The sequence below is a fragment of the Carettochelys insculpta genome, chromosome 6 (assembly GCF_033958435.1).
Source record: "Carettochelys insculpta isolate YL-2023 chromosome 6, ASM3395843v1, whole genome shotgun sequence".
In the NCBI taxonomy this organism is placed as follows: domain Eukaryota; kingdom Metazoa; phylum Chordata; order Testudines; family Carettochelyidae; genus Carettochelys; species Carettochelys insculpta.
Window position 1 is genome coordinate 60,218,709 of NC_134142.1, and position 24,161 is coordinate 60,242,869.

Below are 24,161 nucleotides of genomic sequence, written 5' to 3' on the forward strand. Positions count from 1 at the left end.
GCCCGGCCTCAGCGTAGGCCTGGGGAGACATGGCGGCGGCGGCGCTGGGGCAGGCGGCGGGGAGAGCCGCGGGCAGGGCGCGGCGCCGCCTCTTGCTGGGGCTGCTGCGGAGGGGCTGCGCTGGGGTCGCGGTGGATGACACGGTCAATGGGCTGAGCGAGGAGCAGCGACAGGTAGAGCAGCGCCGACGGCCCTGTGCCGCCCGTGTCCCGCCTGCGGGCGGGCTGCCAGCCCTCCCTCCGCTGCTCGTGGGGCGCGCCCCGTCTGTGACCTCCGTCCTCGGCCGTCCCCAGCGCGCCTGGCAAGCCGCTCAGCGGCGACCCCCCGGTGTGCTAACGGGGGCGTGGTGCAAGGCAGCCGGGTCACTGGGAGCGTGGGCCCCTCGAAACTGAACTGCTGAGGTTTGGTCTTGGCTCTTGGTGTGGTGGCGAGGGAGCCCTCAGACTGCTCTGCGGTTTTTGTGGTGATTGATGTGTGCTGGTCTCTATCCCTGCTTCTCCTGGAACCAAATCTCAAAACAACAGGTCGGGGGTTTGCAGGGGACCAGTAAAAAAAAAAAGTTACTGTTGCCACTTTTTGGCCCTTCCACAGTCACCAGTGATCCCAAGTCATTATCATGCCAGTTGCATCCGTCTCCATAAAGACAAGGGGCACCCTAGCCTAGAGCTTGAGTGACCAAGTTCAGTTCCTTGCTCTGCTACAAACGTGCCTTGTAGCCCTGGGCAAATCTCTTACCCTCTTGGTGCCTCAGTTCCCCTCTGTAAAGAATGGGGAGTATAACACTTCCCTACTTCTCTGTGATATGTGAGGGTAAAGCAAAGGATGTGAAGCAGTCTTCTGTGGTTTTTGTAACTGCCTGGCTTTTATGTATGTTTATTACTGGCTTGTGCACATCATAAACATGTATCTAGGAGACTGCACTATTACTCCGTAGACTCTGCCCATCAGGTCTCAGGCTTTTTGGACAGAGAAGATAGGAAAGGAAATGGTGGGTTGGAAGTGGACCCTCCCAGATATAGGAAGAGGAACACTATTACCTGTGATTCATAGCCAATGCCATTACTGACTCTTAAAAGATCACAGGCAGTGTTGCACTGCATCTTCTCCATCCACACATGGATTTTTTCCATCCTTGTTCTTTGCAATTGATTGGCATTAGGAAGTATCCTGTAAGGGAATGTTGGGGACTTAGCAGGGGGATAACGAATTGTTATGATTAATGGGTATTTTTTGCTCCCTCCCTTACCTCATTTACAGCTTAGACAGACTATGGTCAAGTTCTGTCAGGAGCACTTGGCTCCAAAGGCGCAAGAAATCGACAAGGAAAATGAGTTCAAGGGCATGCGGGTAAGTCATTAGTGTGTCATCTGGGAGTAAGAGGACAGTCAAGTCATGTGCTGTCTGGAAGAGAGTGTGTAATCCATGTCATAGGAACACACTCATTTTTCCATTTTCAAATCTCCAAGAAAGAGTTACGGTAGGAAATATATCGGGCTTGAAAAGTTCCTAAGTGCCAACCATTCTGGGAAGTAAACCTAACCAGAGGCCATTTTTAAAAAATGAGTAGAGAGCCTGGTGATAAGGCCTCTTCTTTGCTTGCTGAGATTCTCATCAGGCTGCTGCTTCTGGGTCTTCCTCAGACTCCATCTTTTGTACTTACCTTGGCTAGTTGAGGGTCTCATATCTTTGGTGCACTGCATTCTCCTGGTTGCACAGGGCATGGAGGTCTCTGGTGCACAATACTTTCTTTGCAGGTTCTCTGACACTAAAGAAGTCTCTGTGAAATTTCTGTTATATAAAATACTCTGTGCAGACAGTCTCAGGGGGGTAGCTATATTAATCTGTAGCTTCACAAAAAACCAGCAGTCCTGTAGCACCTTAAAGACTAATAAATTTATGAATGATTTTTCATGGATAAGACCAAATCTGAAGAAGTGGGTATTGCCCACAAAAGCTCCTTACCTAATAAATAAATTTGTTAATCATTAAGGTTCTCCAGAACTGCTTGTTTTCTGTGCAGACACTGTGAGCAGCTGTTCACTTCTAATGCAAAACTTCACACACCAAGAGCTTTTTGATTTATGAGACTTCGGTCCCATCACAGCCTCAGCAAGTCTTAAGAGTTGTAATATTTGAAGTTATAATATTTGCTGAAACCTTTCAAAGTTCTGGTGTTTACGTTTTCATGATGAATGCCAAAGCTGTGCTTGTATTTTGTAAGTAACTCAAAGCTAGCACCAGATATCACCCAGAGCTGTTGTGTAAAGTTGATCTTCGGTGTCTAGTGCAAAATATTTCGGGGGCTTCAACTTTTCAAAAACGGTATTTTCTCAAAACCTGAGAACTGGGCAGCTTTTCAATGACACAGGGTCTTCGAAAAACAAGACATTGATGTCAAGACAAAGCTTGTAGAACATACAGTGGTTAGTCCAACACTACCGTAAGCATGTGAAACCAGGACAACATACAAGCATCAGTCATTTGAATGCACTTGAACAATATCATCAACGCTGTCTTAGGAAGAGCCTAAATATCTCTTGGGAGACTAGGCGTACAAATACTATTGTCTTGTCATGTTCATGTTGAACATGACTGGCATTGGAACCATTATCATTCACCAACAATTTTGTTGGACTGGTCACATGGTTCGGACGTCTGATCAGCGCCTTCCACAACAGAGTGTTTTCCGAGTCGCAGGTAGGATGGAGGAACGTTGGGGGCTGAAGGTACATATGGAAAAAGTGCAGAATTGGTATTGACACTTGGGAGAACCTTGCCCAGGACTGTCCCCAGTGAAGAGCAGTAATCCATGAGGGGTGGCACAATCTGAGAGGTCTTGCTGCAGTGCAGACAGGGAGAGGTGGAGAAGAAGAGTGGCAAAAACTGCCCCGCACCCCTCCAACTACCACCAACATCTACCTCTTCTGCGATAAGACCTTTTGGCTCCAGAATCAGGCTGACCAACCATCAGCAGAGTCACAAATAGGAGAGTGACATGAAGACGTCCTACTTGTTATTGCATGACCACCAAGAGAAGGGAAGTGTATCTGCAAAATGCCCTGGCCAATAAACCAGAAACTTTTGTCTCTTGCATGTGCGCACGCACGCACGCACACACACACACACACACACACACAGAGAAAGGTGAAATAAAGATGGCAGGGTCTCTCACCAAAGGCTCTTACGTAAATTAAGTTGTCATGGGATAAGAGGGAGGATCCATTCATGCATTGAAAACTGGTTAAAATACAGGAAACAAAGGGTAGGAATAAATAGGAAATTTTCAGACTGGACAGGGATAACTAGCGGTGTTCCCCAAGGGGCAGTCCTATGACCAATCCTGTTCAACTTATTCATAGATGGTCTGGAGAAGAGAGGTAAACAGTGAGGTGCCAAAGTTTGCAGGTGACACTAAACTGCTCAAGATAGTTAAGACCAAAGCAGACAGTGAAGAACTTCATGAAGATCTCACAAAACTGAGTGATTGCGCATCAAATGGCAAATTAAATTTAGCATGGATAAATGTAAAGTAATACACATGGGAACAAATAACCCCAACTATACATACCATATGATGGGGGCTAATTTAGCTACAACTAATCAGGAAAGAGTCTTGGAGTCATCTTGGATAGTTCTCCAAAAACATCCATGCAGTGTGCAGCAGCAGTCAAAAAAAGCAAACAGGATATTAAGAGTCATTAAAAAAGGGATAGAGGATACAATGGAGAATATCTTATTGCTTTTATGTAAAATCATGCTATGCCCTCATCTTGAATACTGTGTGTATACAGATGTGGTCTGCTCATCTCAAAAAAAGATATATTGGCATTAGAAAAAGTTCAGGAAGGGGCAACTGAAATGATTAGGGGTTTAGAATAGGTCCCATATGAAGAGGGATTAAAGAGAATAGAATTTTCCATTTTAGAAAAGAAGATAGAGATATGATAGAGGTATATGAAATCATGAGCAGTGTAGAGAAAGTGAATAAGGGAAAAGTTATTTGCTTGTTCCTGTAAGAACTCGGGGACACCAAATTAAAGTAATGGGAAGCAGCTTTAAAACAAATAAAAGGAAGTTCTTCATACAGCACACAGACAATCTGTGGAACTCCATGCCAGAGGAGGCTGTGAAGGCTTGGACTATAGCAGGGTTTAAAAAAGAGCTAGATAAATTCATGGAGGTTTGGTCCATAAATGGCTATTAGCCAGGATAGGTAAGGAATGGTGTACCTAGTCTCTGGCAGGAGACAGATGGATGGCAGGAGAGAACAAGCTTGATCGTTACCTGTTCAGTTCACTCCCTCTGTGGCACCTGGCATTGACCACTCTCAACAGATGGGATACTGAGCTGGATGGACCTTTGGTCTGACTCAGTAGGGCCATTCTTATTGATGTTCGTATCTGTGACGAGAGGTGACATTTGTAAATACAGCCAGAAAATTGGGTTTAAACTGGGAAATTATAAGCCCTGATCCTGCAGTGATTTAAACATGTATATAACATGATTAGTTTTGATTATGTGAATAGGACTAGTGTGTGTACTGTTATGCACATTTTAGAGCTAATCTTCAAAATCTGTCGGCCATGACTACACATTGGGGATTGTTGGGAGGAGTCTTGCTTTGTGAGGGGGGAAAGCTGAATTGACTGCCTATTTGTTCTTAGGATTTCTGGAAGAGGCTTGGGGAACTGGGAGTTCTGGGAATCACAGCTCCTGGTGAGTCTGTTCTCATCTTTTACACCTAATGAAAAAATACTTCCAGGAATGCCAGTTACTTATGCCCATCCATCTCAGCCCTTAACATGTGAGTCCGCATTAATTCATACCTCACCATCTTGGTGCATCTCTAAGCACAATGCCTCTTTATTTCAGGGTACAGTTTACTATACAGACCTGTTGTGGTAGGCTCAAGGTGTGTTCCCTGCAAGCTCAGGGAAAAGATGTCCCTGTTGCCTGAAACTTATGTTTCAGTGTGATTTTTTTAAACCACTCTTCTGAAGAGATGTAGAGAATCCTCTTTGGGGTGAAACTTCACACGGGGCCTCTCTATCCCTTTTTGAGTTATCAGAGCACTTCAAGATGGCTTTTATGGTTTAAGGATGTTATACAGATACTACCACTTAGCATTTTGGTAGGTCTCAAATGTTTTGTTGACCTTCCTCACGAGCCGTGCTGTCCCTTGTGAGACCTTGTTCATGAGCAGTGCCGTCCTTTATGAGATTTGAAGAATTTTATAAATAAAAATGTCTTGAAATAAGTATGTGTCTAAATGTTACTGTGTCCATGCAGCATGGTGAGGAGTTGTTAGTTGAGGCAGTGCTGACAGTAGCTGACCAGTTATTGTAAATCAGGGCAAGTTATGTTCAGCATTGTGTCCCTGTGCCTGCACTGCAGTCAGAGGGTTGACTGCAGCACATAGAGGTAACTGAGCTAGCTTTGATCTACCTAGCTCAGATAATAGTGAAGCTGCAGCAGCACAAGCTGGAAAGCCCTGCCCAGGCGTCTGGGTACATACTCAAGCGACACATCGATACGGCTCCACAACTCTGAATATAGTTTCGTCATACCCCCAGTTGTGCAGCATTCAAATACAAGTTGTTTTGATGGTCTTAGATACTGTTTTTGACCACTTGGTGGTCAGTGGAGGTCAGCATGGAATACGTTAACATTTTGTCTTGAAGATGAGCCCTTAGTGAATGAAAATAGCTAACTCAAACCATGCCAGCCAGTTTTCCTTAGTGATTTTTCTGTGTGTTTCCAGATAGGAGCACAAGCCAGTGCAGAGCCCTTTTGTAAAAGCACCAGCTTTTATTTGAGGTTTCAGATCTGAGTTTGAGTGTTTCTTTGCTCTAGTTTCCTCTTGCTCTCAGTCCCCTTGCTCTTCCCAGCTTACAGCTCCTTTCAGTTTTATTCATCTACGCACCCTTTTGTCTTCTTTACTGCTGTACCCCAGACTGCAAAACTTTTGCCCTATGATTTTTGTTTGTGTCCCAGTCAAAGTTTGCCAGAAGATGGAGCCTTGCCTGTAAATTTATTTTGTAATTGGCACAAGCTTTGGGCGTATACCATAGATAATATGAACTCCTGTGGGAATGTGTGATCATTTGAACCACATGTTCAGATATCAGTGGATCACGGTTTTTCCAGTACTGCATTAAAGTACAGCTTTTCAATTCTAGACCTAAAATGTTTTCAGTTATGTTAATGCAACATACTTGCATTTCCTACCTCCGATATATGGTTCTACAGTCACCATAATGTAGCCATTTGGCATGAAAAATTCCAGAGGGATGCCAGCAGCTTGAATCACACTTTCGTCTAACAGGCGTGCCTCCTGTTCCACAACAACGCTGGTGAATGCTAGTGGGTGTATATATTTTCTGTTTTCTGTTTGGTTTATTTTCTCAGTGTGTTTGGTGATGTGTGGAGTGAAATCCTGGCAGCACTGATGGGACCATTTTTAAATGTGTGTTTTATTTCACCTCATAGTTTTTGGAATGCAGAGACGTTTGTGTAACATTTAACATGGTGGTTTCCTCTCATTAGAGTTGTTGTGAGTGCCTCACCCAACATTTTTACTTTACCCACTAATCTGTTTCCTATTTTCCTCATCTGTTAACATATTGGGAATAGGACTACTGGCTCTGATGCTCAGGGAGGACGATGAGACTCTCTAGAGCTAAGTTGCTCAGCTGCCACCAAGAATGAGTGTTTGGTGTGGAAAGAGCTGGTCTTGGAATCAGACACTGCCCCTTTAATTTTAGTGCTATGTACATTTTATGCACTCACTCTCGTCTTTATTCATGTTGCTCAGCATAGTGAGCAGCTTCTATTATCTTGTGGCAGCTGCTGCTCCCATAGGACAAAATCAGTGTTGTTGACCATTCACACCTCTTGGATTCCCTCCAGGGATCTCAGGTTCCCTCCTTTTGTGGTACTGTGGCAACCTATAAAATCACTCTGCCTGCCTGCACACCAAGAACTCCACTCCTAGATGTGTAAATATTCTTCACTCTTTGCTCTTCTTTCCTGTCCCCTCTCTGTCTGTTTCTTTTCTTTTCTCCCTAGCTTTAATCTTCTCCCACTTCTACGGGACACTCCTCTGTTTGTGTATTTAGCCACATTTTAATTACTGCTAGGTAAATTAAAAATATTTTAATTCATTAATTTTTCTCCACATCACCCCTCACCATTAAGCAATTCCACTGTCTTCCCATTCATTTCCAGATCCTTTTGAAAGCTGTCATTCTTGTTTTGGACACCATCCATAGAATTTGCGCCAGCTGATTTTATCCACTTTGTTTCTCTTTATTCTGCAAAGCTCTCACCTACTCTACTATGTCCTGTCTGTCATTGGCTTCTGCTTCTCCATCAGACCATATGTGAAAGCTGCCTCTTTTGCAGCTCCTGCTATCAGTCAGGAGCAGCATTTTTTTTCTCTCTGCTCTACTGAGTTTCTGGTTTATATCAGTTCTCCTCTGAAAAAGTCTGTTCTCCTTTTTCTATACCTCTTTTTTTTCTTATTTATTTGTTTAATTATGTAATAATAAACAAATGCCGAGTTTTGGAATACACAGTAAACTCTTTCATGTCTGGCAGCTCTGGGACTGTGAGGTTGCTCGATATTCAAATATTCTGGATAATAGTGAGGTATATCTAGCAATGTGTAAAGCTAATGAAAAACAAGATTAGATATTAAGAAACAAACAAAAATGTATGCAGAGTACTTTATTTACCAACAACAGTAGTACTGTAAACATATACTGTGTTTGCTGTATGTATTTGTATTTACTTTCACTCGCCTGCGTTTATGGAAAATTTAACTAAAATTTACTTATGGTTAAAAATGCTGGTTGTTTGAGAGTTCTGGATAATAGAATTCTGGATATGAAAGAGAGTATGTAGTTAGTATGAGAGATGCAGTATTTTGCAGCTCTCTGTATGGTGCTTGGATGTTGAACCAGTATTTTATTTGTATGTATATGTATGTGTGGTAGGTATGCTTTAGGTGCACCGACGGTTACTAACTGTTCTGCGTAAGTAATGTACAGTATCTTTCAGGTAGGAAGGCTGGGATTCAGGAAGAATGGGAAACCCAGAAATAACCAGCTCAGTGAAACCAGTTTAAAGCAGAAGTCCAAATGTTCATTTCTGAGACAGCCAGTGAAGTTTGAGCCCAGCAATCTGTAAGTTTTATTTACCATGGGGTTATTCACCTAAGATGATGATTTTTTCCCTCCTTTTAGTGGAATATGGTGGATCTGGCCTGGGATATCTGGACCATGTGTTAGTGATGGAAGAAATCTCTCGAGTTTCAGGAGCTGTTGGACTCAGTTATGGTGCCCACTCAAACCTTTGTATTAACCAGTTAGTGCGGAATGGCAATGAAGCCCAGAAAGAGAAATACCTACACAAGGTATGTAGTTGGTGGAGTCAGGAAGTCGATTCGTCTGGCCCTGATCCACACACCTGTTAGCCGGCATTTTAATGGAGTGGGCCATTCTCTTAATGACTTAAGAGTTTGCGTATTATTGAAAAGGAATTTTCATAACACTCTTGAAAGAGAGGCTGGTGAACTCTCTTTTAAATTCAAATTCGACACATTAACGTGGTTTGAACCGGGATGGGTATTTTCTGGGTCACTATAGGGGCTTGTTTGCATACTTGGCTTAATCTAATTTTTGACACCCCCGCCTTCTGCCCCTCTACTCTCTGATTTGCTCACCTTGATAATTTTTTTTTTCTTATTTGTCCTCCTTGATTACTGTTTTTGGTTCTCTGTGCCTTAAATATTGAGTCTGTTCTGGTCTGGGTATGGTCTGAAGAAGTGGGTCTGTCCCACGAAAGCTCACCTAATAAATTATTTTATTAGTCTTTAAAGTGCTACTTGACTGCTTTTTTGTTTTGATAGTGTATAGACTAGCACGGCTTCCTCTCTGTTAATATTTGGTAGGGTAATGGCTGATCCTTTTGAAATGCGCAATTGCAGAATGGGATATGCTCCTGTCAGGTGCTGAAAGCACTTTGTCCTACATGGCATGTGGCATCAGAAGTGTGTGTTAAACCTGTCCAGATATGCAGTTGTATCTTTCACAGAGCTTAATCTGCTGCTGCATCAGGTGAGCTCAACGTAGCAAGCTTTGGAAAGGATTGTGTCTTTCAAATTTGCTCTTTTCCATCTTGGTAGTGATCCTGTTTTATCCTAACTGATCCATCTCAAAGAAGGTTTCTGTGGAACCTAGAACTTGTATAGGTGTCCTTGAGCCTTTTTCAGGCTCGTTGGTGGAGGCAGTGGGATCCAGTAGATAGGACAGTAAACTGAGGGTGTCTCTCGCAAACTAGATTAGCCATGGTGATGTGAACGGAGGGAGCACCTTTCCAGCATGTCAGATGGCTGTGAATTTGGAGCAGCACGCCCATCTTGGACCACCACAGCTACCCTCTGTGTGTAATATGCTAGCTCAGTCAAAGTGAGCATGGCTGTTGTCAAAGTCAGACTCAGGACTCCCAAATTTGTCAGACCACTCCGTTTATTAGCAAAGCTGCTCTGCTAATGCACCCAGAAAATGTGAGTGCCATGCAGGGCTCAAATCCCTTGATTTATACAGATGAAAGAAGGCAAAATTAACAAGATTACGAAAGGGGCAGGACTCAAATGTTTCCTGTGAGACTAGTCAGGTATCGTCATTTCCATATCAAGCCTCAGCAATCTCCTGTCCATATCTCCCTGGTTCTCAATTACTTTCTGTCTAACACCTAGGCTACGTCTACACTACCCCCAAACTTCGAAATGGCCACACAAATGGCCATTTCGAAGTTTACTAATGAAGCGCTGAACTACATATTCAGCGCTTCATTAGCATGCGGGCGGCTGCAGCACTTCGAAATTGACACGCCTCGCCGCTGCGTGGCTTGTCCCGACGGGGCTCCTTTTCAAAAGGACCCCACCTACTTCGAAGTCCCCTTATTCCCATGAGCTCATGAGCTTATTCCTTAAATAAAAATCTTCTTCAGTCTATCAATACATAAACTCCATGTATCCCTGTCATTTCTCAGGTGCATCTTAACATTTTTGTCATTCACTGATTTGTGATATGGCAAACTACCTTCTTTTTCACTGTTCTTGAATTTTAACTGAATCTTTAATGATGTGGTGAAACCTGCTTTGGGCATTTTAAACCCACTACATATTTGAGAGAGTTTGTCTGAGAGTCTGTTTGTCTGTTCAAGAACTCTTCCAAAAGAGTTAGGGCCACCAAATTCAGTACAGAGCTTTCTGTTACCGTAACTTAAAGCAAGGTAAGGGATCGAATGTGCCTGGCCTGGGATTGCTTCTCGTAAAACCAAACCAAAAAGAGACAGACTTACCAGGCAGGTGAAAGAGAGTGGCTGGAGGGTGCCTCTCACCCCGTGCGCCGCCCCCCCCCCCCCCGGTTTCCTTTAGGTAGGGTGGAGCAGCTGAAGTGCCTGCCCCCACCCCCTCACCCACATGGGAACATTACTGGATGTTCCCCTTCATCAGGGAGTGAGGAGAAAGTGCATCACTTGTTGCATTCTTCACTCTGGCTGGAGGGCAGAGGGGGCAGACAAGCCTGGACCTGCCCCTGCCCCAGCTGGAGACCATGCACCCCTCCCCAGCTGCCCCCAGTGAAGCTGCAGCGGCCGTAAAGAGGACTTCTTGCCTGGCCCCAAACTGCTGCAGTAAGAAAAGGGGTGGGGTAGTCCTCTCTCCCCAGGCCAGCCTGAATGCTGAACTCCTCAGCCCCAGCCTCCCCACAGAGCAATGATTTAAATGAAGACAAACAAAAATTGAGTTACGGGCCTGAGCAGCACTGGGTACATGTGCTAGTAGCATATAAAGCCAAACTAGTTTCCAGCACATCATTAAGAATATAGTTAAAATAACCAGATTTAACATGTCATATAGATTTGTTTGTATTATTAAACCTCCCTCCCCAAAAGATAGGAGAAAATAGCAAAAATACGCAGAGAAAGTAAAGGACAAGAAGGAGGAAAGAACAGGAGAATATGGACTGAGAAGTGACAGCAGCGGCTGTGCCAGAATGTGGCATGAGGGGACACAGAAGGAGGGTGTCCATCTGCCATTCCATCGCAAATTCATGGAGGAGCTGTGCCATTAGTCTAGTGCTGAACAAGCTGTAATCTCTCTCCCCCCTCATTAGCCTTTTTTCTGTTCTACAGTTCTAGTTTTAAACAATCTCAGCCTTCTTTTGCACTGGCATCAAATATTTGCCTCTGCCAATCAGCCGTTTTAAAGGCCGTTGAGGAACATGGAGTTTGAAAAAGGCATATGGTTGTCAGCATGGCTCTGTTGGCACCTTCTTGGAGATAGATGGATAAAATACTGCTTTTAAAACAATAACTGACGTGCACTGATGCATCCTTATAGTCCCACTGTGGTTTGGTTCTAATTGTATGCCGTCAGCACAATAGCACAAGTGAGTTTGTTCCTAGAATTCTTCTAGGGACAAAGTTTCCTGCTCGTACATATAGATGGAACACAGTGAACTTTGAGATTCAGTGCAAACCCTTCCCTCTCTCCCTCACCCCCAAAGAATGCAGCAAAAACATATTTTCTTCTTCCCCCTCCATCTTATTGTCTTGCTTTATTCCCAGCTAATCAACGGGGAGCACATTGGAGCCCTGGCAATGAGCGAACCCAATGCTGGCTCTGACGTTGTCTCTATGAAGCTGAAGGCAGATAGAAAAGGTAAAATAGGTCATATACCAACTGTGGATGTTACCTGTGTGCTTTTCCTGGCCAGACTAAGCATGTCTCCTTTAAAATCTCGGTTTAAACTTCTCAGGACATTCAGCTGTGTTCAGTCCAGAGCACAGCAAGCTGGGAATTCAGATTGCTGCTTTTGTCACTCCAGAGCGGCAAGCGGAAAGTTCTCTCAAGGATAGGACCGAAAAGTTGTAGAAAAAGCTGGGCCTGGGGAATGGAGGGGACTAAGGATGGAGGGGACTGAGAGATCCCAGACCCAGAAAATGTAAATGTGGAATATTAGATGGCACTAAGATCTGCAGAGGGTTAAAAGATGGACCGCCGCATTGGCACTCCTGTGAAGCCTCTCATCTGTTTCATGGTGGGAAAGATAGTTCGTGTGAGACAGCTGTATAGAAGTTTTGTCAAGATGCCTGAGGTGTGCTCTACAATGGTTTATTTATCTTATCCTTTGGACTTCTGACTTTCTGGAAACAAGCATCCAGTGTCTAGGGAGGTATTTTACCCAAGGCTACTCTGGGGAGCCTGGCTCATAGTCTATAGGGTCATGAAGCAGAGGCGAGAGATTGTTTCTGAAACCCTGGCTCAGCCTGTTGTGAGCTAACTTAGTCCATCTCTTATGTTTCTAGGTGATTACTTTGTTTTGAATGGGAACAAATTCTGGATCACTAATGGGCCGGAGGCTGATGTTCTAATAGTTTACGCTAAAACAGATCTCAGTGCAGTCCCAGCCTCCCGAGGAATAACAGCATTCATTGTGGAGAAGGTAAGTTTTCAGTCACTGGAAGTAAGTCACCCTGCCTTCTTTTGTCCTTTGTATGGGCAGGAAGCTATGAGAAAGGTCTAAATGTATTGATCTCTTGTTAAGAATGGTTCAAACCATTCAGTCTTGATGGATTTTACGGTGTCAGTAGCTAGAACCACAAAATCACTGGACAGGGGGATAGGGTGACCGTATCTCCTTATCCCAATATGGGACAGGGATATGTGGGGAGAGGGGGTCCTCCCAGCTCTCCCGAGCCTCAGGGAGCTGGGAAACAGGCGGCATCCGCTGGTGCTCCTCCTGGCTTCCCCAGGGGGTGGGGAGTCAGGAAGCGGGCGGCAGCCGCCCCCTGGGTCACAACCCACTCTTAATTTTTCAGGGCCTCTTGCTGTTCCCTTTGGTATGGCTGGAGAGCAGGTGCAGACGTGCTCTCCAGCCAGCAGCTGCACCTGCACACCAGCAGGGGGCCAAATACGGGGCAATTAGCCCCTTTTAAAAAATAAATCAAAGGATGCTTTCTTGGTGCCTGAAATACAAGGCTGTCCTGCCCAAAACAGGATGGGTGATCGCCCTGCCACTGTACCTACACAGCTATCCTTTGCATGCATTGATTTAAATATTGAACATCTGGTTCTGATTAAGTCGTTGTTACTCATTCAGAATCGGTGCATGCTAGAAAACAAATTCCAATCCCGCAGTTGGTGTGCTGTCTCAGGCACTGCTTGCTGCCACATGCTTGCTTCCCCCACAGACACTGACATTGTGTTTGCTCCAACAGCAGACAGTTGACACTGGTGATCTTCCAGCATGCTCATTTATTGCATTTGCTCCTGCTCATTTATTAGGTTTGGGGGGTTTTACTTCAGTTTCTCTATCATGGTCTGTTTCAACTTCTGGAAGAGGGAGGCTTGTAGTCTACTTCTCTTTTTGATTTTGCAGGATATGCCTGGTTTCAGCACTGCTCAGAAGCTTGATAAGCTGGGAATGAGGGGATCCAATACGTGTGAATTGATCTTTGAGGACTGTAAGGTTCCTGGTGAGTGATTTCTGAGTGCTGAGCAGAGCCCCTTACCGTAGCCACTGACATTAAGTGGCTTCCTCACTCATGCAGACAGAAACATCACTTACGTGTGTGTGTTCAAATTCTGAGTAGAAGGTTTTTCAGGTGCTTGTCTCCTCTGTTTCTATCTTGCTGGTGACATGATGAGGCTAGAAGAGGTTACTATCTAAAGTGATCCATTTTGCCTGTGATAGGTCCCTTCTGTTCCATTCTTTCAGCTGAGCTCCATTGGACAGGCTTTGCAGAGCGTGGATGACATTTCAGGATAAAGTGCTGACTGTTGTTTCTCTTGGAGCCTCCTGTGTGGATATTGGGAATGGGGTTTTAGGGATGCTTTCAATGAGTCACTGAGCTCCCCTTCTCCCAAATCCTGGGTGAAAGCTTGTGGTCTGTGGTCAATGTGCTTTATTTGATTCAATTCCTGTGTCAATTTCCTTGCATGAAAAAATGAAAACCAGTGTACAGTATGTGGGAGAGATCAATTTTTCTTGACTTCTGCAATCCCATTTGTGAAGGCAAGCTTTGGTGTCCCTTCAGAGAAGTTACAGGGGCTGATTCAGACTTCTGACTGCCACCATTTCTAACTTCTAGGATCAGAAAGGCCAGCCAACCTAAAATGGGTCTTCCAGCCATTCCATGTGCGCTCTCTAATCCGTACAGAACAGTGTTCTCATGGCAGCAGGATTCCCATTTTCTGACCGCTCACTTAATGCAGATGAGGATAGTGCTGAAACCATGCATTCTTTGCATGGGCTCCACTTCTGCTCTCCAGTCTTGGAGACTGGGCCAATTCAGTACTTTCCCATATGTCTTCAGGATTTCATAGGATAAGTCTCCGTGAGGCTAAAGTCCCTGTGGCTTGGCTGTATCTGGCTCTGGTCAGGTGACACAGGCTCCTGGGGCTTGGGTTGTAGAGCGAAAAATTGCTGGATAGATGTTTGGGCTGAGGCTCTGGTCCGTTCTCTGAGACCCTCCAACCTTATGGGATCTCAGAACTCAGGTTCCAGCTTGTGCCCAAATGTCAACACTGCAATTTTTCAGCCCCTGAGCCTGAGTCAGCTGTGGAATATTTGTGCCTGAGTAGACGAAGCTGTACAGATCCAGAGGTTCTCTAGCACTACAATCCCACCCACTCAAAGTACATGATTTCACGGTCGTCAGTGCTTCGCAGAGTGGATTTTGTGTGTGAGGTGTTTTGTTTTGTTTTTTTTTCCCTCATAGTTAAACACTTTCTGGGGATCCACATTCTTGAAGCAAATGGTAGGAGGTGAGAAGCCAGTTCAGAGCACTTTTGGATTTTGCCTTCAGATGCTGCCGCTAAGATCTGCATAATCATCCGTTCCTTTTTCTTGTTTGCACCTTAGCTCATTCTACTGTTTTGTGTATAGCTCTGGTTGGAAAATAAAACTGTTTTGAGGGCGGGCAGTATGTTGTCTTAATGGTTGTTCCGCAAGGCAAAAGGAGAATACTGATAGAGGTTTGAATCCTCTCCCATTAAACACAGGTCCATAGAGAACAGCTTTCCTTCCAAGAGCTCTGCTTACAAGTAAGTGACTTTTCTTTGCTGATTGCAGCTGAGCATGTCTTGGGGCAGCTGAGTAAAGGAGTGTACGTTCTGATGAGTGGCTTAGATCTGGAGAGACTCGTGCTGTCTGGTGGACCACTGGGGTAAGTGTTCTTTCTACTAGTCCTGTATCTCTTCCATTTATATCACTTTATCTGGTTAATTAGTGGTCCCAGTTTCTTTACAGCATAACAACTTAAGTCCCCCTCAGAAGAGACGTGCTTGTGCCTGAGGAAGGGGTAAATTTTTCTTGTTCATTCTATCCTTAGGTTTCATAGCGATGCGTCACTTTAAACCTTTGTCTCCATATAGTGGGCTCAACGATAACCTTTATTTAGAAAGGCTGCTACTCTCTTCCAACAGGAAGGTGGAGTTCTTCCTCTCTTACTCAGGTCTGGGCTTATTTGTGCGGCTCAGTTAATGAACGAGATGCACAGCAGTGCAGAGTAATCCTAGCTAAGGGTGTAAAGAACCTGTTGAATTCTCTAGTTTCAGGAGTTCTCAAATTGCATTACATTGGAACCCTCAGTATCACAAATGTGGAGAAGGGAATAGTTACCATGAGGCCTGGTGATTTTAAAAGGGTGTGGGACTCTGGCCAGCCTCTGCCACCGCTCTGGGCCCTTTTAATCACCACCAGAACTCTGGGCAGCATGTTCCTGGTGGCACAGAGGGCTGGCTGGGGGAGACAGTGTGAGGGTCGGGCAGTGCTGCGGGGCTGTTTGCTTTAGCCCCACCCACCCCCTGCAGTGCGCAGGGTACAGCAGTCTGTTAACTTTAGATTCTTTCATGCTCACATTCTCTGTTATGTTCTGTATTTAAGTACTGTATTCCCTTACCCAATAACACTCGCTTTTTAATCCTCCAACTTTCTCATATGCTCATAATAAATTAGATAATCATGAACATCAGAAACTAACAGCATCTTAGGACCAGAATAGGGACATTTATAAAAGGTAGTTTCTAAACCAGTGGCACACTGTGAAGGATTGATCCTGTGCAGGCTCCTTAATGGCAGTTCAGTATTGAAGTGCGGGAGGAAAGCTGGCCAGTAAGGATGAGTACTTCAGGTGGGAAAGGCTGGCCAGTTTTTCCCTTCACTCTGTTCAAAGAAGGAGCTAGTTTTGCTCCTTGCATCAAGAGGGTAAAGCTGTACACTAGGATATTTCCCAGACAAGCAATGTTGTCTAGTCCCTAAAACATATGATTGGGAGCCAGAACTCTCCTGAGTATTTTTTTGTCCAGCTCTGCTTCTGTTTTAGGTGTAATCTTGGGAAAGGTGCTTTACTTTTCAATGCCCCTTTTACCTGCCTGTAAACTAGAATTCTCACTGCAACTCTGTGGAGATATTGACTCTGCAAGGCCATAGGAGGAGCTAGAGAAGAGTAGAATATTTTTTAATCCTGCCATAAACTTAAGGTAACCATGTCTTGAATGCCCCTAAGGATGGTGGTGCTGTTAAGTCAGTAAACCAGCTTTGTCCTTACCAGGTGTTTCTCACTGTCATTAAAGTATCTTATTTTTTTCCCCCGAACACCAAGCTGTTCTCCAAAGAACAGTCCAGCACACACTGATGTGAATGTTATTCAAAAACCAAGTCCTTGTTTTTTTTGCCACACATTAACCTTAAATTGTGTGACAGAAACCCCTGAACTGATGCTTTCTCTCCAACTCTTTCACATCTCACCGATAGAGTCCTAATAACTCTGTTGTTGTTTATTATTTATTTTTATATTAAAGTCGGTGTATTTTATGCTGTCCCAGAGTTTGTTTTCAGCATGCTATAGATGTCTGAAGTGAAAATGCAGAACTAGAGTGTAGAAGTTGTTGGGGAGTAGCGGGGGACACCTTAACATCTGGGAAAGGGAAAATGGGAGCTTCAGGTGCCCAAAAAGGAGTGGAATTTGACATTAGGTTTTTGACATTCCTGGATGCAGTGAAAGGTTTTGGACAAGGGAGGAAATGCAGCTCCCCTTTTGGGCAAGGAAAGAGGCAGCTAGAAATTTGCGGGAAAGAGAGTTGAATGCTTCATTTCTTCCCCCTGCAAATGTGTAAGGTCTCTGTACACTGCATGCTTCCCCAGTACAAGCTACTATATGCAGCTTCATTGGTGCTGATTAAAGTACAGTAATTTAACTTTACTCATATGATCACAGTGAAATAGTTAAGAGTGGCCATTACGGTTCAGAGTCAATGGGCCCCATGGGCCGTAGGGATGGATGAGGACGTTCATGCCTGTCAGAGCTGCTGTTCCAGGCTATCTAGAGATTCAGCTAGACACTAGTTTGGATTATTGTTTATTACTCTGTCTTCCTCTTTTTTTTTTTCCTCTGTTTCCTTTCAATCCCTCACTCTGGTGTCTGTGTTTCTGTCAGGCTCATGCAGGCTGTTCTTGACCATGCTTTTCCATACTTACATGAGAGAGAAGCATTTGGACAGAAAATCGGCCACTTCCAGGTGAGACTGAGGGGAAAAGGCTGTCACTGACACCTGTAGGATGGGTTGCTTTCCTCTTTGGTCAGACCCTGCACTCTTAACTCCAAGTACCTGATAGAAAGGCCTTTGAGGCTGTCTGTCTTGTAGTCTAGGATTGTCCCATTGTGGTGATATTCACTATATATTTCGGTGTTGGTATGCAAAATTGCAACCTCTAGTTACCTCGTCTAGTGAGAACACTTAACTCTTAAGTGATTTTTTTTTTATCTGCTGGTTTGTTACAAGAAATTGGAGAACATGGTCTTATGCTGAGGAGATGGCAGTTTTTTGTAGCTCAGGGGCTTAGGACTGATTTCATCACCCTTCAGTTTTCCTGAAGTTGTACTACTTAGTCAGGGCTGGATTTTCATCTTAAACACCCCTAGGCACTGCGTCTTCAGCCCCTTCCCCAGCCAAGGCTGACCTTGATGATGTACGCAGAGAGCTAAGGTGCCCCTAGGATGACAGTGCCCCTAGGCAAACGCTTCTGTGCTTGGTTAGAAATCTGGCCCTGTTCTTAGTGATGCTACTGATGAGAATATGAAAGGCACTGGCTTAGTCAGCATGGTAACCCAAAGCTGGCACTGAAATGAGCTAGGATTTGAAGTCCCACCTCTTTTCTAACTTGTATGAACTTATGATCCAGCAAGAACCCAAGCTCAGTCATGTGACTTATGAATTTAGCTTCACTGGTTTGTCTAGTCTTTTAGTAGCGAGGAAGGCCAGCTAAAACAACATCACTTCCATGGCTTTCCAAACGGGGTGCTGTCACGTCTGCCCTCTTCTCCTTATTCCAGTTTGTCTTGTGTTAGGATTGTGTTGAATTTAACACTATGTTTTGTCTTGCATAGCTCATGCAGGGTAAAATGGCAGATATGTACACGCGGCTGATGGCGTGTCGGCAGTATGTATACAATGTGGCCAAAGCTTGCGACCAAGGACACTTCAATGCCAAGGTGAGCTCAGTGCCGATGGGCTGCTTATGCCACTGCATGTGTCTCTTACCCTGGTTCATGAGAGGGTGGAAGTTCTAGATGGTAGATGTCCATGAATCTGTAAAAGAAGGTCTGGAGTTCTTTGAATACTTTGCACCTCTCAAGTAAAAGAACTTACTTGTGCATGTCAGCAGATTTACCAGTATTGAGAGCTGCACCAAAGTGGATTGACACACAATTTTCAGGCTGATGAAAATCATAATCATATAGGGTGTTACTGCTTCCACCACTGATACCATATGCATTCTGAGTCGTCTTTAGTTGCCTTCTTTGAACTAGTGGTTGTAGACAGTTTCACATCCTAAGTCAAACTGCATATATACTTCATGGGCATGATGTAAATTCATGCAGGAGGGTGTCATTTCTTTTTTGCATTCTTTTTTTGTCCTCCCATGGTCCTGATATGGGAGATCCGATGGAAAGCTTGTCTGACATTTGAATCCCTCCTGAGTGGCTGCACAAGCGCCCAGCTTACAGGGAACACAGCCCCAGGCTGTCACCAGTTAAACATCACCTTTACTTATTATTTTTTTCCGGTAGTTTTTCTGCCCTGTGGCTTTGTTGGCTGTCCTGCTTGTCTCTTAGTTACAGCCTTTCAAAACCTGGTGAGGCACCAGTTTACGTCCTGAGAAAAAGTAGGCATGAGTGGACCAGTGCAAATGAAATCTTTGTTGATTCTGTTGCAGTAAATGTAAATTATCTTGTCCTTCCATTAGGATTGTGCAGGAGTGATCCTATATTCGTCAGAATGTGCTACAAAAGTAGCTCTGGATGGAATTCAGTGTCTAGGTAAGAAAGTTGCTTCCTGTACCATGAGCCAGATGACTTTGATGGATTGAAACACGCATTAATACAGGCTGTGGTTGCCCTTTCCATGTCGTTGAGATCAGTAGACAAGAAATGCCTTTTGCAGCATGACTGAACTATTTATCTCAGTTCCTCAACTGGGAGGCTTTCTGTGAAGGTGTATGTATAATCACCCCCTATCCTGGTCTGTTTTGGTTTTCATCTCTTCTCTTTGTGGTTGTAGGCGGAAATGGTTACATCAATGACTATCCTATGGGTCGCTTCCTGCGTGATGCCAAGCTGTATGAGATAGGGGCAGGAACCAGCGAGGTACGGAGACTTGTCATTGGCCGGGCATTTAATGCTGCTTTTAAGTAACACCTGTAATTCAACAGGCCACAGTCTCAACACCAAGAAGACTTTGATCATGGCGGTGCACACAACTTTTCTTGTATCAGGGTCACCACTGGGTGATTATTGTACACTTGACAAAAAAATGCTGGTAGGTTTCATGGGGCTCTGCTGACTAAATGAATTGTGCAGGAAAACAGAAGTAAATGTGTGTTCAGTTAATCCATTTGGCTGGTCGTTCGTCGTACTCAGTGGCCATTTCAAGTCTAAAACCTAAGGAGATGCAGATGAAAATTTTGCCAAGGGTCTATGACAGTTATGTCGGGTTTTTTTGGCCTGGTAAACTATTGCATAGGATTAGGAGAAATCAGTGACTTGAGCTTTACAGATCAGTCTAGAGAAAATGGACATTAGATCAATCCAGAAATAACAGATGGTGGGAATGCAATTTTATCATCTTTTAAAAAAAAAAAATTAGAATGCCATGAACAAATTAACCTGCTGCTGCTGGAAGATGTCATTTCATAATATGATACTCCAGCAGCGTGTTAACTGCCTCATGCCATCCAGTTAACAATTTCAGCTTTGGGACTCCAAATGCCAGCTAGACTTTGATAGATAGTGTTTGCTGTGTTACCATCACAGGATTGCAGTTACACAAGCAATACTGGGGAAAAAAAAAAAAGGGGGGGCCTAAAATCCTGTTAAGATGTCAGGCATTTTTCTTTGCCTATTCCCTTTCCTGTCCCTGCTGTTTACCCATATACATGAATGTAATCTGAAGTCTTCACTCTTGCAATGGGCTGCTTCTTGCTGTCTGATTCATTTGTTGATGTCCCCGTTTGTCATTCTGGAAGCTTTTAAAATATCATATCCTGTATTGTGATATCCGTCAATGAATCAGGCAAGAGGAGGTTGACTTATTTGGAAGGGTGTTCTGTTGGCGAGTCTGTGCATTTCATTCCTAAATGTAATTGACCATAAGAGGGGGGAGAGAGAGAGAGAAAGAAAGCCCAGTGCAAAAATATGGGTCACTTTTAAGAGGGGTTTAGGGAAACATTATGTAGAGTACTTTAAATCTTATATGGGCTATTTTTTAATAAGGAATACAGCAGCGTAATAAAACTTCCAAGATTGAATTACAGGACAAAATTAAATTTCTTGTAGATAGAAGACCAATGAATTAACTGGCTGGCATCTTGACGGTCTCATATCGGTTAAAATACAAAACAGCTTGTTGTTTTATTTATTTCCTCTGTGTGTTTGCTTTTTGTCTAGATGGTGACTCTAAGATAGCGTACAATACAGTTTTTAAAAGCATCCATTTAATAATCTAAACAAACAATGTAAAAAACCCACTAAAATGCCCAAGCCTATGTAAAGTCCACCTTACCCTGTTTTCTCTGCAAAAAAACCCTGATGGGTACAAAGGACAATGCAGTACGCACAAAAAGCCTTCTAGCTCAAGGATAAGACAGCTCACAGGGCCGTGGGATCTGCTGTAAAATGGTCTACCTCCAGTCCCCAGACTGGGGACTGTCATCTCAACCATCCTAGTTGAGCTTTACTGCTCAGGAGAAGCACACAGAGGTGTGAGCTCTGAGATGTCCTGGTCCCAGTGCACAAAGGGCTTTGCTGACCCAGGCTGGTACCTTGGCTTGCACCTGAATGTAATTTGGAAGCTAGGGCAAATTTTGAAGAACAGATGCAACATGTTGCACTTGTGAAACATCCTGTAAGTTTCTGTACCAAATAGATGAGAATAGAAATAGTTTGTTCTCATTTATTTTCCTTAGAACTGCATTCACTCCAGCGCCACCTACTGCCTCAAGAACATCGAGGGTGGAATTTTTCAGTACTGCTTAAGTGATTTGGATGTACAGTTTCCATTATGTTTTGTGGGCATTGGGTGTCCAAGTCCTATAGGCTGCTTTGAATATCTGAGCCCAGCCCCAGGATGCCTCACTGTAATGGCAGTTCCTTAGGGGGGCAGTTGGTAGCAGCCCCAATGGCAAGGAAGATGTGGAGACTGTGCTTGGTACTTCTAAAATTATGGAAAATTCAGTTTTACAGATGGGTACTTTAGTTCTTTCATAGCAGAATGGATTTTTTTTAATATTTTCTTGAAGGCTCATTTAAAAAACAAAATCAACCCCCCCCCCCCCCCACAGGCACAGGAACCACATTGCAACCAGTGTCAAAACAACCTCATGATCATGCAAGTGACTAGAATTGTTAAGAATCCATGTTCTGAGTCATAATGCAGCCTGTATACCCTGGATTTTAAACCTGCCTCTAACCCCAGCATTGCCTGTTGTAATACAAATAAATAACATCCCACTTTCTGGACTGATCAGCACTGCAAGGTTAAGGTAAAATGAATCAGTGTCTAATGCACCATCAGATCAGGTGGGTGGAGAGATCCGTGAGTCTTATGGGTTATGTTCATCAAATTCCGTACACTTCCATGTATCACAGTGGCGAACACTGAGTGATCTGTCTTGAAAGCAAGTGTCAAAGGGCTCTTTCCCCATACTGAGTAGTGCTCACTGTGGTGAATGACCAGGAATCTCCTAGCTAAGTGGGGGAGGGTCTGTGATTAGGGTTTTGGGTTTTTTAACATGTACAACGACAATAAAGAGATTTACTCTTAAACACATGCCGACAGAGCTTCTTGGATTTTGCCCAGCAGGGGGCAGGTATAGACTTCATTTAGTTCTTAACTTACAACCCAAGCACAGAGAACTGGACTCCTCCCAATGTGCACATCCTGTGTGATTTGAGCTTGTGGTGTGCATGAGAACGGATGTAGTCTTTTATTCCCCTCCCTCTTCTTCTCCGCCAACCACTTTTTTTCATCTAATTGTTTTTTAAGACGCTTGCGGTAGAGCTGGCAGGTACAGAAGCCTCTGGCCTCCTCCAGAGAGCACAGCTAATAGGAGGAATTCTAGAAGGCCACTGTGCCCCTGCATATGTTGCTTCTGGTATCTGTTGCATTTAGTTTATAATAGAAATCAGTCTAGCCCAGTAAGGGACGTTCACCTGGTCGCAGAGCTGGATTAATGAAACAACACGTCAGAAAAAGTAGATGTGCAATAAGGATTAAAAATTGGTGAGACAACAGTGAAACAGCACTGGCAATTTAGATAGTTTTCAAGACACTTCAGGAATTATTAGTGTATGTCTGTGTGAGGCAGCCAAGCCTGTAGTACCTGGGTAGTGTGTCACACATTTCGAGAGTGGTTTCTTCAGGGAAGAGAAACCATCCCGTCTCCCCTCACTCATTGGTGCTGCTTGCTTGTGAGGACCACAGTGGAGGTGATTTATTTCTGTGTGTGAGAGATAATGACTGTTCAGCAACTTTGTCCCTGAGGTTGAAATAACGAAAGAGAAGAATCCTGGCAGCCTGTTCTGCAGGTTCCCAAGCTCTGCTCTGTGTGGCCTCTGCTAGTGGTGAATTTTGCAGCTGAGGGCTCTGCTGGAACTGCACTACCTCCGCCCTTGGCAAATTTGAACCTGGGATGTGCTAATCTGGGTGTTTCAGTCAAAGGCTGCAGTTGTGACGCAATGTGCAGAGAGACAGCCCAATGCTAACTCACTTTGGGCTTTGAAAATAAGGAGCGGGTACTTGGACGTGCAGCCAGTCCAGTGTAAAGCACTCCCATCTGTCTACCTTCACCCTCAGCCACACTGAAGCCCAGCAGACTGTTGCCGTTCCAGTTGTTAAATGTCAGAACTGGGTTGTGATAAACACTTATCTACAGGAGGGACTTTGTTCCCTATATCCTCGATTGATCCTCTTTTGTTCTAAGCACCTTGCTGCCTCTCCACTGGGTCCTCTGTAGATTTTCCCTATGGAACAGAAGCTGGTTTTGTTAACAGCCATGTCTATGGAGGGTTTAAATAGCTGTAGTTAGGACAGTCATTGTGACATTGTTTGACCACAGAGCTCCCACCGTAACTCTGCCCTTTGCAAAGCCAGGATAGTTGGAGATTGGACCAGCCTGGAGGCCACAGACAGTAGCAGGGAGGCTTTTGGAAAAGGTGCTTGCTGTGCAGAGTCGTGCTGGAGGGAGCAGAGCAGTTCAGGTACCTTCTCTCCATTGAGCTCTTCGGGCTAGCCTGAGAGGCAATCCAGGATGTGCCTCGTAGTTGCTCTGCCACCATGGGAGCCTGGGAAGATGTGCAGGCTGGCTCTCCTGTGTGCCTTTGGGGCTATCCCATGGCACGCCTTGCCCCAGCTGAGCGTTCAGAGTTCTCTAGCTGTAGCCCCCTTCCGAAACCCCCCTTCCCCCAGCTGTGCCGTGACTCCCAAAGAGGCCCGCTCCCTGTTGATCCCAGCTGCATGCTCCCCAGGGATGGAGGGTTGCTTAGAGCTGGCTTGTGGTGGCAGGCTGGTTGTGTGCATGCGGTGAGGG

General features: G+C 44.5%; 1 protein-coding gene across 1 annotated transcript; it reads left to right on the forward strand.

Annotated features, from left to right (window-relative positions):
• Positions 1 to 9: 9 nt before the first annotated feature.
• On the forward strand, positions 10 to 22,402 carry IVD (isovaleryl-CoA dehydrogenase). Its single transcript, XM_074996979.1, has 12 exons — positions 10 to 173; positions 1,258 to 1,347; positions 4,665 to 4,716; positions 8,247 to 8,416; positions 11,638 to 11,731; positions 12,379 to 12,515; positions 13,452 to 13,548; positions 15,147 to 15,240; positions 17,512 to 17,593; positions 18,463 to 18,567; positions 19,323 to 19,395; positions 19,637 to 22,402. Exons 1-12 carry the CDS (start codon positions 30 to 32, stop codon positions 19,768 to 19,770), a joined length of 1,272 nt encoding a protein of 423 aa, XP_074853080.1. The 5' UTR covers positions 10 to 29; the 3' UTR covers positions 19,771 to 22,402.
• Positions 22,403 to 24,161: the final 1,759 nt, after the last annotated feature.